We start from the raw sequence: 14,450 nt of genomic DNA, 5'->3' as shown, positions 1-14,450 counted from the left end.
ATTTAATAAAATCATTAATGAAAAATGAAATTTTTCACTACTATTCACTTAACCCATGTGTTTATAATTAATTTTCAATATTAATTGGAACAATAGGAACTTTAATAAGTAAGATTTTTACTAACTAATAGCAAGGATTGGCCCAGGATTGCTTCACTAGGGCCTGGGCTCAAAACTAGCAAGAGTTCAATATAAATCATGTGGCAGGTAATGTGATAAATAGAAAGAAACCTTAAAATTCTAAAAAAAATCTATCCATGAGTTCACAGCTTTTAAGTAATACTGTAGGAGTGGGTCTTATATAAATTCCACTTAATTATTAATTTAAATATAGACTAAGTAAGAGTATGACGTTTAATTTATTCAGTATATTGGTTTTCTATATTAATAAAAATGAAATCTGCTTATATGTGATTCTGAGAATCTAGAGGGAAGAGACAAAGCAGCGTATTTATCGAGGAGAGCACTACACATTGGGTTGCTGCTGCTCCTATTGCCCAGTAAGACTTTGACCAAGGATTTGAAGATTAATCAGTGTTTGCTAGTAGATAAGCTAGAAACAAACAAACACCAAAACAAACAAACAAAAACACAGCACACTAAGCAGCAGATACAACAGGTGTTGCTCGAGTTTTTAATATTGAAAATGTCAAATATGTCTTAGGTTCTTTTATATTAAATGAAAATAATTTACAGTAGTATTTACAGATAGTAATTATATAAAATTACTTCATACTTTGTTTGTACTTTTTGTTTGTATCATGATCTCAAAAGATATTATCCCAAATGGCATAATCCTGAATGCTGAAATCGCAACAGATCAACATCTCTAAAGTCTAAATTCCTAAAGTTTAAAGTTTCCAAAATCACAACCCTAAAAGAGTAAAACCCTCAATGTGAAATCTTGAAAGCCAAATTCTGGGAAGGAGTTAGTGTACTTTCGCTTATACATAGGTTAGTTGCATCATGTTGGTGTGTCATGTTAGGCAAACCTATCACCTTGTTATTGTCTTTATTTAGAATTCAAATATTATCTAAAGAGATGTGTGTGGGTGCCAGGTAGACAAGCGGGGAACTTGTGGACTGAATTTCAGGTGTCGACTTGACTGGATTGAGAAATACCTAGAAGCCTGCTAAAGCATTATTTTGCTTTTTTTTTTTTTTTTTTTTTTGAGACAGAGTCTCACTCTGTTGCCCAGGCTAGAGTGAGTGCCGTGGCGTCAGCCTAGCTCACAGCAACCTCAAACTCCTGAGCTCAAGCGATCCTCCTGTCTCAGCCTCCCGAGTAGCTGGGACTACAGGTATGCACCACCATGCCCGGCTAATTTTTTCTCTATATATTTTTTAGCTGTCCATATAATTTCTTTCTATTTTTAGTAGAGATGGGGTCTCGCTCTTGCTCAGGCTGGTCTCGAACTCCTGAGCTCAAACGATCCGCCCACCTCGGCCTCCCAGAGTGCTAGGATTACAGGCGTGAGCCACCGCGCCCGGCCGCTAAAGCATTATTTTGGACATGTCTGTGAGAGAGTTTCCGGATTGGTATGGATGTGCTAAGGAGGAAGATCTGCCCTCATTGTGGGTGGGCACCATCCAGTTGGTAGGGGGCCCAAAGGAAATAAACGCACATTTGCATTGATCTCCCTGTGAGCTGGGACAGGCTTTTCTTCTGCTGTGTTGGACATTGGACATTTGACTTCACAAAGCGCATCATCACAACATTGAATTTGTGTAAGCACTATGCGTATACGTAAAAACATTGAAACTTCTTCAATAAATGAACAGATGTCATTTTTATACATTTGCAAAGACATTGTGAAAGACAAAATTCCTTAATATCTTGGCTCTCTGGGGGACTGCGTATGTGGAGGTGACCCCTGGCATATTTGATTGATCTCACGAAAAGATTCAGTTCGGTTGCTCATCACGGTATTTCAGATGATTGTAGTTACAAAGCTGGGTGCACAAAGCCATTGCTATATGCATCTATACATTTCCCTTTATGATCTATTTTTTTTAATATGGCTAATCTGCTTAAAATTATTATAACCCTGTAACCATCCTTAGGATACCTAAGTGTTTATGCTTGGAAAAATATGTCTGCTGCTTATATTACATATTTCATTCTGTACAGTGGCCTATGAAGTGTCTTGTCCTGTTTTTATGTTTTCCAAATACATCCCCCTTTAAAAATGTAAATAAATATTTTTTAATATTTTTCATTATTTTTTCCAGAATTATATTTTCCAGATTTTGAACTTCTGGAATTGTGATTTTTGGAATTTTAGACTTTAGGGATTTTGATCTTTCAGCATTTCAACATTGGAGATTATGGCATTTGGGATAGTGAACTTGAGGAGCATGATCGGCTCCTGTGTCAGATCATCTTCTGAAGCAATAGTATGGAAGCAGGAAGCTTTATGGTATGTGTGTTTAGGGGACTACAGACTCATGCAGTAGCAACAGAGGACTTAAGTGAGGGAGTGATGATGTTCTACAGGCTGGAAGTTTGTCTAGCCTGACAGGGGAAAGGCCAGGGCTTTGCACATCAGTCAAGATGCTTAATAATGGAGGGGGAGTGTGGTCATTCTGACCTTCTTAACACAGAATAATCAAACTAACATTACAGTAAAACAAGGCTAGCACATAACACACAGGCATTTTGTAAAAACTGTGTACACGCATGACCACCTTTGATACTAGTGGTAAGTGCCTCCCACACCTCAATATAATAGCCATTCAATCAATTGCTTGTAAGGTTTTTATTTTTCTTCCTATGTGCTAAGTGCATCTAGAAGTTCCTCTCTGCTCAACACTATTTAACCTATGATGCCATGCCCATTTACTTCAAAACTTAATTTTTCTGTGGATATATCTATTACTAAATTTCTAATAGCCAACTTGGAGACAAAAGTTAAAGTAAGCAGAGCATTCAACCTGGGGAGCTGGAATTAAACTCAGGGATAAAAGTTCCAACCTCAGGATAAGTGGTCACAGGAGTAACAGCTCAGAAACACAGCAAGCATATGTTGCATTTTATGGATTGCATGTCTAGAAGGAAGAGAAAGGATATAGGAAAAGATGCAGACATATAAACACACAAGTATGTTTAATAGAGAGAGAGAGATGGAAGAAAATCATGGTGGCTATATAAGTATGTTTAAAAAAGAGAGTCAACAGTAGAAAAGTTAATGCTGATTATACAATAAAATCTGTAAAACTCTTGCATCATATGTGAGGTCAATAGAAGATAAGAAGAGAGAACAAGGCAACATAATAAATAATTGAACTAGATGCCACTTAATGAGATAATATGAATTCTCACATATACCATTTCAGACCATCTTCTGAAGCAATACTATGGAAGCGAGAAGCTGTTTGGTATGTTTAGGGAATAAGAGACCCATCTAGAAGCAACAGAGGACTCAAGTAGGGGAGTGATGATGTTCTAAAGGCTAATGTGTATACAGCCTCACAGAACAGATGGCAGTGATTAGTGTTTCAATCAGGGATTTGACAATGGTATATTTTTCTGAGATTTCTTAGGAGAAGACAGATGATCAAACTATTCCTAGAGGAAGACACATCTTACACCCAGCACAAAGACATTTTGTAATAACTGTGGACATGTACATCCTCCTTTGATGCTAGTGGTGAGTGTGTTCCAAACTCAAATGTAGGAGCCATTCAGTAAATTGCTTGTAAGGTTTTTATTGTTTTTCCTGTGTGTTTTTTAACTGCATCAAGAAATCCCCCATTTCTCTCCTACTTATCCTATTATTTGAGTATTTTTTTTTTGTAATTTTTTTTTTTTTTTTTTTTTTTAGAGATGGGAGATGGGGTCTCACTGCGCTCAGGCTGGTGTCGAACCGCTGAGCTGCAGCTATCCTCCCGCCGCCTCAGCCTCCTAAGAAGCTGGGACTACAGGCGTGAGCCACCGCGCCCAGCCTCCTTTTATTTCTTGTCCCTCTATTTCAAAACTTTATTTTGCTATGGTTATGTTTATCACTAAACCTCTGATAAGCAACTTAGAGACAGAAATCCAACTATGAATTCAACCTAAGGAGTATTAATAGTTTAACTCAGGGAAAACAATTTAAAAGTCAAGAGAAGCAGCCACAGAGATAGCAGCTCAAAATCACAGCAGGCGTATGCTTTATTTATAAATGGTAAGTTAGAGAGAAGAGAAGAGATATAGAAGAAAGGAAAATGAAAACAAAAATTATGTATATGTGTGTGTGTGTGTGTGTACATATATATATATATATATGTATATATATATATATGAGAGAAGCAGGGAAAGACATAAGCACGTAAAAATATTTAGGAAAGAATAAGCAATAGACAAGTTCTGAACTTGTTAAATAACAAAATAAATCAATAAGACCCTTTCATCATATGAGAGGACAAAAGAAGTCAAGACAAAAGAACACGGCATTACAATAAGCGTTGACCTGGTTGCCAATGTAGAGGACAATACCAGTTCCCTAGTTACCAACAATTGGGTGAAAGCAAAACACATTTGTTAACTGTATATTTGTTTGCATATCTTTTAATACTTTGGAATATTCATGTTTTATAATGATGTGCACATACTATCTTCAATAAAATTGCTTTTATGTCAACAAAAAACCAGCAAGAAGACACTTTATATTTAAGTAGGTATATCTTAATCTAAATATTCTTACTCCTCAAGAGTTAGAGCAAAGCAAGAGAAGTAGAGGCAGAGAAGCTCTTATCGGTCATTTGATGGCTTCAGGATTTTCAAGTCTAGTAGATGTTTAAAGTTGACTCTATTTTCACAACCCCTTTGCAATCTTCATAGACCACCTCCTGAAACCTCTCAGTGCTATTCTGTTGATGAGCTATGCCCTCTTCTTCAGTTGGCTCATCTTCATTCCTTTGCTCATGTTCTCCTTACTTTGACAGAATGCAGTTTAAAAATGACCCTGGGTAGGCATTCCTATATTATGTTCCATGTTTGGAACCTAAATTCATATTCCTTTGACCCTAAAATGGCTGGTCAGCCATCTCAACCTCAGAGTTCCCTCAATGGCAGTCAGACTAGTCTGCTTTGCATGCCAGTTACAAGGACAGCATAGCAAGGTCTCCAAAGAGATTTTCTTAATAAAAGAAATCCATTTCCATATGTAAGTCTGGTATATAAGAGAAACATAAGCGTATTTGGGAATGCAGTTTTAGCTTATTTTATAACAACTTTATTGAGATATTATTGACATACAATAAATTTCATTCTTTTAAGATACAATACAATGTGTTTTAGCATATGCAAAGTGCTGTACAATTATCACCACTATCAAATATTATAATAGTTTCATCAACCTGAAAAGAAATCCCATATCCACTAACAGTCATTATTCATTCATCCATTCCCTCATTTTCTAAAAATCATTAATCTACTTTCTGTCTCCATGGATTTGCCTATGCCGGGCATTTCACATAAATGAAATAATGCAGTATGTCATCTTCTGTGACTGATTTCTTTCACTTACCATTCTTTAAAGGGTCATTCATGTTGTAACATATATCAATACTTCATTCATTTTTATTACCAAATTATAGTACATCACATACATTCACAACAGTTAATCCATTCCTCACTTGGTGGTCAATTGCACTGTGTACAAGTTTTTTGTGAACATATGTTTTCTGAACTCTTGAGAATAGGTATAATAGGGGAATTTCTGGATCATATAACAACTGTATTTTTAAATTTTTGATAAACTGTCCAAATGTTTTCCAAAGTGGGTGAACTACCCTGGCACAGTGGCTCATGCCTATAATCCCAGCACTTTGGGAGGTCAAGCCAGGAGGAGTGCTTGAGGCCAGGAGTTTGAAACTAGCCTGAGCAACATAGCAAAACTTTATCTCTAGAAAGAAAATTAAAAATAGCTGGGTGTAGTGGTGTGCATCTGTAGTCCCAGCTACTCAGGAGGCTGAGACAGGAGGATAGCGTGAGTCCCGAAGTTCAAGGTTGTAGTGTGTATGATTGTGCCACTGCTCTCCAGCTGGGGTGACAGAGCGACACCCTGTCTCTAATAAATAAGTAAATATATAAATAAATAAAAATTTAAAAATTTAGACCAGGCACGGTGGCTCACACCTGTAATCCTAGCATTCTGAGAGGCTGAGGTGGGATGATCACTTGAGGTCAGGAGTTTAAGATCAGCCTGAGCAAGAGCGAGACCCCATCTCTACTAAAAATAGAAAAATTAGCCAGGCTTCATGGCGATAGCCTGTTATCCCAGCTACTCAGGAGGCTGAAGCAGGAGAATCGGTTGAGCCCAGGAGTTTGAGTTTGCTGTGAGCTAGGCTGACACCACAGCACTCTAGCCCAGGTGACAGAACAAGACTCTGTCTCAAAAAAAAAAAAAAAAAAAAATTAAAATTTAAAAAAAGAACAAAGTGGAAGAACCATTTTACAATACCACCAGCAATGTAGAAGGGCTCAAATTTCTCCACATCCTTGTTAACAACTGTTATTATTTCTATTTTTGTAATTTAAGCATTTCTGTATTTGTGAAGTAGTATCTCATTTCAGTTTTGAATTGCCTGTCCTTAATGACTTACAATGTCGATGATATTTTCATGTTCATTGTAGAGTTGTCAGACTTCTTTATATATTCTTCCTACAAGTCCAGGTATATGAGATACTAATATTTTCTCTCATTGTGTGGATTGTCTTTCCACTTTCTTGATAATGTTTTTCAATTCATAAAAGTTTTTTAATTTTCATGAAGTCCAGTTTATGTACTTTGTTGTTGTTTATGCTTTTGGTGCCATACCTAACAATCCATTGCCAAATACAAAGTAAAAAAGACGTACCTCCTATGTTTCTTTCTAAGAGGTTTATTGCTTTAGCTCTTACACTTACGTCTATAGAATATTTTCAGATAATTTTTATGTAAGGTGTGAGGTAGGGTTCAACTTCTTTCTTCTAGATGTGAGTATCAAGTTGTCCTGGCCAAATTTTTTGAAAGAATACAGATTCTTAAAGGTTAATATTCTTTGATAACTGTATATGCAGTTGTAGTAAGTGGATGTCCTTATGTGATCCTATAGTTACCCTTACAATTTCCAGGCTTAGAATTTCACTGTTCTAACAAAATACGTTCTAGGAAATAAAGACCAAAAATTCTGCTGCTTCCTTCCTGTCTGCTGAGTCCAGAAATAGCATTTGGAATACATCTATCTGTTGGTAATTACTTGTGAAGATGAATATATTTTATGTCTTTCCTGACATCTTAATTACCTAGGTCTTGCAATTAGTCCTGTTTATATTTTACGAAATACTTTGCTTTAGTGCTGAGAATTGTAGGGAAATAGCTGGACTCACAAGATTTATACCAACCAGATGAGTAAAGAATATTCAGTTGAGCCTGTTTATTTACACCATTGCAGGACGCCTCTTCTGAGACCCACATGCTGATTAACTCATATTCCTGAGATGTCAGTCTTTAATACCTCCAAACTGGAAATCTCTACGTTCTTCCTGATTGGGATCCCAGGGATGGAGCATGCTCACATTTGGGTCTCCATCCCCATGTGCCTCATGTACCTCGTTGCCATCCTGGGGAACTGCACCATCCTCTTTTTCATAAAAACTGAGACGTCTCTGCATGAGCCTATGTATTATTTCCTCTCCATGCTGGCATTTTCCGACCTGGGACTGTCCATCTCCTCTCTTCCAACCATGCTGAGAATCTTCTTGTTCAATGCCACAGGAATTTCCTCAGATGCCTGCTTTGCCCAAGAGTTTTTCATCCATGCATTCTCAGCTATGGAGTCATCAGTACTTTTCATCATGTCTGTTGATCGCCTTATAGCCATCTACAACCCTTTGAGATACACCTCCATCCTCACCAGTGACAGAGTCGTTAAAGTTGGCCTTGTGTTTGCTACAATGTCTATTTCAGTTGTCTTGCCTTTCCCTTTTATTCTAAAGAGGCTGAAATTCTGTAAGAAAAGCCTTTTATCTCACTCTTACTGCCTCCACCAGGATGTCACGAAGTTGGCCTGTTCTGACAACAGGGTCAATATCATCTATGGGTTTTTTGTGGCTCTTTTGACTATATTATACTTGGTATGCATTTCTGTGTCTTACATGTTGATTCTGAAAATTGTCATGGGCATTGCCTCCCACAAAGGTCGCCTCAAGGTCCTCAACACTTGCGTCTCCCACATCTGCGCTGTGCTTATCTTCTATGTGCCCATCATCACCTTGGCGGCCCTTCACCGCTTTGCCAAAAATGTTTCTCCAGTTATTAGGGTCATAATAGCTGATATTTTCCTTCTAGTTCCCCCTCTAATGAATCCCATTGTGTACTCTGTGAAGAGTCAGCAGATTAGAAATCTGATCCTGACAAAATTATGTCAGAAACAGCATGGATGACAGAAATTTCAGCTTCAATGAAATCCCAGCTCACTTTGCAATTTCAAAACAAATGTAGGAATCCAAGAACAGTCAGGAAAAAATAGAGACTGAACACAAAGTTATACTGTATATACTTAGTAGTCCTATTGAATGTCACGTTATTTATGTAATCAAACAGCAAGGATATTCTAGATTAGATGTCTTGGAAGTTGGACTTGGGGTTGTAATATGTTTATAACTAAGTTTCCCACCTCCTTTTTCCTTTTTATCTTTCTCTACACCACCAGCTATATAAGTAGCCTCAACCATAGCAATAAAGTCCTGATTAAGATTCAAAAAATTTTCATAGTATTATTCTATTAAAAAAAGGAAAAATGAACAAGTTCATTCAGAAAAAAAAACCTATCATTGCTCTAATTAACTCAGGCATGATCAGCAGTGATTGAAGTGTAAGTGTATGGAACGATTAAACACACATACTCACATGGATCAGCATTTCCTAATTACGTATGGTACATGTGTCAGTCATCAACAATTTAAATAAAATATGAAAAATGCCCTATTCTAAAATGTTTTGAAATATGTTTGGAGATATAAGTCACATATGCATAAAATAATTAATATAAAATACTAAAATAATAGATAAGAAAATTTTTTTTGTTTATGTTTTTGACTATCTACCATAGAGTCCATAAATTGCCTCTTTTAAATGAATGTTGATCCTCATCTAATTCTTTTCCAAACTCTGTATTTGTCTCTGTTATATCCTTAAACGACAGTATTAATTCTTTATTGTCTGTATTGTAAACCAACGTGAAAGTTATTTAAGAAATAAATTTTAGCCTCTATTTCTGTTTATGCTCAATAAAGTGCCTGGAACATACTTGTTTATTGTATGTTTGTGAAAAGCTTCATAATTTTAGCCAATTTTAAATATATTATATAAATTAAATATTTGATAAGAAAGTCAAAAAATCAGTTAGAATATGTCTGGGAAACTCCCTTAATGTATAGTTCACATGTACAAATTAATTACTTGGAACAGAAAAGAAAATACAAGCAAACACAAATACTATTCAGAAATTATAACATAAATCGAGTAGTGTGTGTGTATGTGTGTGTGTGTGTGATCTACTCAGGTCCTCACTAAAACACTAAAAGTTATCTGACCTAATTAATACATACTTGTAATAAGCACTAACCCATACTAAACCCTGAAAATCAAAAAGTCTGCTGCATTACTCCATTGCAAGACACAGCAAATCAAATATTATCTTAAGCAAGTAAAACATTCTTAGTAAGATATTATAATGGCTCACAGGAAGTTAAATGTGTGGGAACCCAGGAAGCTACAGCACACTTAAGTGCTGGAAAGTATTTGTTCGCACCACTAACTCTCTCACCTTTCACTCTCCATCTTATTTCTATCAGTTTTGAATGAAGCTAACCTACATGATGTGTTAAACAGTCCCATGTTGGATCAACAAGCAGTAGGATACGTTTTACATCTCAGCTAAGAGGAGAGAGAATTGTCACTATCAGCTCAACTTAAAGAGCTTAGTAATAGGTTCCTTAATATCCTAGCAGAACTGATCACCATTTCCATGCCTGTGGACTTAATGGGATTTGCACAATTGGTCATATGCAATCTCTGTGCCAGGACCCCAATCATTATGACTGTAAAATATGAAAAAGGAGATAGATGCTCTTTCCAGAAAGTTTGGAGAAATGCAATCTGTGAATACGTCTGTGAAGTAAGAACACAGTTTGCAATCAATGGTGTCTGTGAATTGATGCAATGTGGTACTAGCTTCTATACTTTGAAATTAGGTAAAATCTAGAAACCACTAGGCTTCCAACTTACCTGCAGTCTTGTGACATCATCGCTGTGGGAAACATGCTAAAAAAAAAAGGGGCCCTATTAAAGCTAAGATGTTTAGGTTATATAGACAAAAGTAGTCATCTACTTTGAAAATTACACTACTGTTCTCATGTAACTCTTATATCACAAAGGCATACTCTCTTTGCCTAATTCACATATACTCTACATCTTAAAAATGATGCTCCCTTTTGTCACTTTTAATTTTATAGTGTACCACTTTTTCCAATGTTCTCACATTAACCTCTCATAAATGACCAATATGACAACACAAATAAACACAAACAAATCAGTACATACAAAACCAAAACACAACACAACAATAACAAAACTTAGCATAATCTAAAAAAAAAAGTCTTTGAACTATTGTCTTTCAGTATGGTTTATATGCATTCGCATAGGTCTTTGGACTTTTCATCATTGATGGATTCTTTCACTTTTCTGGAAATTTTCCATTGAGTGCCTTTCTGAGGAACTTCCCTAGTAGCAGATTGCTCCGAGGTGTTGTGTAGTCGAGTTCAAGGTAATTCGGGTAACCACTGCTTAAGCATTTGTTGTTTGACAATTATGTTTGGGCTAGGGTTTCTCATCCTTGGCACTACTGACGTTTTGGACTGGGCAATTCTTTTTGGTAGGGGCCATCCTGTGCATTGAAGAATGGTTAGCAGCATATTTGGCCTCTAACCACTGGATATCAATAGCACACCCACACCTCCCAGGTTACAAAAACTAAAAAAGTGTCTCCAGACATTATCAAATGTCTCTTGGAGGCAACATTTTTCCCAGTTGGGAACCACTGTTGTAGGAACCCCAGAGCTGGGCTTTTGTTGCTCCAGGAACTATGCTCTGCATTTCAGAAATGTGAAAAGTATTATGTTAACCAAAAAGTCATCCCTTCCCCCAATGGCATTTTTGTATCATTATATTATTTTTCATTTCATTTTATTGAGAATGTCAGAAGAAACCTAATATATAGATTCTCTTTCAGAGTCTTGTACATGACATCTATGTATAATGCCCTGCAAGAATTAGATACTTATGAAAGCCACTTAATTGCCACTCATCTTGTTAATGGAGTCTGCTGAAGTTTCACAAAGCCTATGTTCATAATGGGAGAATACGAGCTTCTATTTCTTTCAATTAATGAAGTATGTTGACTACTGTTTTGTCATGCTACAACCCTGAACTCCATGTCTGCATTTGTAAGGTTTTGGAAAAGGCAGATGGATATGGTTATATACCTCAAACACACAAACACTTCTTTTCCTGATCTAATGATAGCATTTCCTACCCTAGAATAGCTTTGTGGAAACAGATACAATCTTGAATTTGTAAACTAAAATATAGCTAAGATAGTACTATCCTGGAGTATCAAAAATAAGAATTGAATCCCAACTTTGGAATTCCTATCTGTGTAAATTTCTTAAATCAATCTCTCAGAGTCTTCAATTAAATCTCTTCAGTTAAAAAAAATAGGGTGAAATGCTTTGTAAAAAGCTAGGCCATCATGAGAAACAAAAAAGAAATATGCCTGGAAATACCTGGAAGCATATCTTGTATATATTAGAGGTTCAAAAATAATGCTTGTATCTATTAAAACTCTTCGTTAATTGTGAGGTATTATCCAGCTGGCAGGGTCTAATTACTATTCATTCTTTAAGTATTTAGCACTTCTGAGGCTAAAAGTGCAGGAGATAAAATTGGTATGGTTGATGGAAAAGACTTGAATAAATGAGTGGGTATAAGACATTGTTCCATGATCTGCAAGATTATAAGGTGACATTAGGAAGGAAAATTAAAATTTGTGACTTCAGTAAAATCCAAGACAATAAATTTCTCTTTAACATCATATCCTTTATTCCTATTTTTAAAATCTTTGAGTATCTATATGCCCACACTTGAAATACACAAATTAAGTAACCTGTATTCTAACTAAGTGAAATATTATTGAACTCTTCAACAAATATTTTTCCACCATAAATGTCCTTATTTTTACATTCATTCATTAGCGATTGTTTATAGAGATCTAATCTGCATTAGAAATGTCCTAGACTTTAGATGGGTAGAGATAAAGAAAATAGGTCTTTCCAGTACACTTTATTCAGGAAGTAGAAAACAAATAAATGTAATATATCTATAATTATAAATATTAAGTATAATGAATAAAAAGATAAAAAGGTCATAATATGAACTAGGGTTTAGGTAATCTATGATGAAATTAAGATGAAAGTTTAAGAAAAATGAATAGAAATGAGTTATATTAATTGGAATCAAGAATATTTTAACAAAAAACATCTTATGTGAAACCCACAGAAGACAGAGAGCTCTGTAAATTCAATATCATTTCAGAAGGCCAGTGTGGCTGGAATTTAATGATTATCCGATGATGTTGAAGAAGTAGAAAGAGTGCAGTCCATATATTGTCTTAGAGTATGTTCTTCATTGATTTAATTCTTTTCCTAAAAAAGTAAGAGTTTGTATTTTGTCTTTTAGAATGTTGACTCTCACCTTGCACAGAGAATCAGTTAAAAGGCAGCAAGAGTGGACATTTAGAAACTTAGGAGCTTTTTGCAATATTTCACTAAAGAAACACTGGTGATGTAATACTAAAATGACTAAAATGTAGAAGAGTACAGAATTAAGATACAATTTAGGTCTAGCATCAAAAGGACTTAGTATAGATAGATTGAATGTGGACGATGAGAAATCAACTAATCAACTACTGTCAGAACTACATACATTATTATTTTTCTGTCTTGATTGTAATTTTTCGCTTTAACCAGAGATGATAACAAAAGACATATTTTTTATGTTAATTGAGATGGCTCAGGCAATGTATTTCCTGTTTCCAGTTCTATGCCCATTCTCATTATCCGGAATGAACAAAATAAGTCTCATGATAACAATAAAAATATATAGTGATAATTCCTTGCAATGAATATTCGGTTTTCTCAAACTCACCTTAAATCTCTCTTACTAAAGACAACTCCCATTATGTTTTCTATGATATGTGACTGTTATATCTGCTTCTGACACAATTTTGCTCCAATTCTCACTCTAATCTGTCTAGTTTTCACACAATAAACAATTGGGTTCATCAGTGGAGGTACAAGTAAGAGAACATTTGCCATGAGAACATTAGTGAGGGGAGAGACATGCCGGGCAAAGCGATGGACAATAGCCAAGTTGATGATGGGCAGATAGAAGATGATCACTGCACATATGTGTGAAACACAAGTATTGAGGGCCTTGAGCTGCTCCTTTTGGGATGCAATTCCCAGCACAGTCTTGAGGATCAGGATGTAAGAAACAGCAATGAGCATAAAGTCTACCATAACGCAGAGTGCACCAAAAAAGCCATAGATGACATCAATTCGGTTGTCAGAGCAGGCCAACTTCATGACATCTCGGTGAAGACAGTAGGAATGGGATAATTGGCTTTTCTTACAATATCTTAAGCTTCTCAACGTGAAGGGGAAAGGAAGAACCAGGAGTATGCTCCTGAAGAAGAGTACCATTCCTATTTGGGCAACTCTGACAGTTGTAAGGATGGAGCTGTATCTCAGAGGGTTGTGGATGGCTAGGAAGCGGTCAAATGACATGATCAGGAGGACTGAGGACTCCAGTACTGTGAATCCATGGATGAAGAATTCCTGGGCAAAACAGGCATTGGCAGAAATTTCAGGAGCATTGAGCAACAAGATCCTCAACATGGTTGGCAGAGAAGATAAAGACAAACCCAAGTCAGACATAGCCAACATGGAAAGGAAATAGTACATGGGCTCATGCAAGGAGAGCTCTGTCTTGATAATAGAAAGGATGGTACAATTTCCCAGAATCGCAATAAGATACATGCTGCAGATGGGGATAGAGATCCAGATGTGTGCATATTCTAGCCCTGGCATCCCCACCAGGAAGAAAGTGGTGATTTCAAAATGTGATGTGTTGACAGTTGACATAATGCATTCAGAGGGCTCTGCAATAAAACATACAGACACTAGTGTTGGTAAAATATGAATATCTGGAAATTTGGTAGAATAAAAAGCAATGTTTAAATTTATAGCTTCTTTCAGCTTTCTTGTGACAGATCAAAGCATTTATGTGGCTATCACATGGAGACAAGTAGATGCCACTTTAGACTAGAATCTGCCTATATTATAAATTGGGAACATTATTTCT

The 14,450-nt window shown here is 36.1% G+C and overlaps 2 protein-coding genes across 2 annotated transcripts; one reads left to right on the top strand and one right to left on the bottom strand.

The window, feature by feature from the left end:
- The first annotated feature begins 7,465 nt into the window (after positions 1-7,465).
- LOC138384085 (olfactory receptor 51A7-like) lies at positions 7,466-8,410 on the top strand. The gene has a single exon (XM_069469353.1). The coding sequence runs from the start codon at positions 7,466-7,468 to the stop codon at positions 8,408-8,410; it is 945 nt and encodes a 314-aa protein (XP_069325454.1).
- Positions 8,411-13,288: 4,878 nt separating this feature from the next.
- Positions 13,289-14,230, bottom strand: LOC138384084 (olfactory receptor 51A4-like). The gene has a single exon (XM_069469351.1). The coding sequence runs from the start codon at positions 14,228-14,230 to the stop codon at positions 13,289-13,291; it is 942 nt and encodes a 313-aa protein (XP_069325452.1).
- Between the last annotated feature and the right edge of the window lie 220 nt (positions 14,231-14,450).

The sequence above is a fragment of the Eulemur rufifrons genome, chromosome 6 (genome assembly GCF_041146395.1).
Source record: "Eulemur rufifrons isolate Redbay chromosome 6, OSU_ERuf_1, whole genome shotgun sequence".
Taxonomy (NCBI): domain Eukaryota; kingdom Metazoa; phylum Chordata; class Mammalia; order Primates; family Lemuridae; genus Eulemur; species Eulemur rufifrons.
Note: the sequence above shows the minus strand (reverse complement) of the source record. Positions and strands in the feature narration are given on the sequence as shown.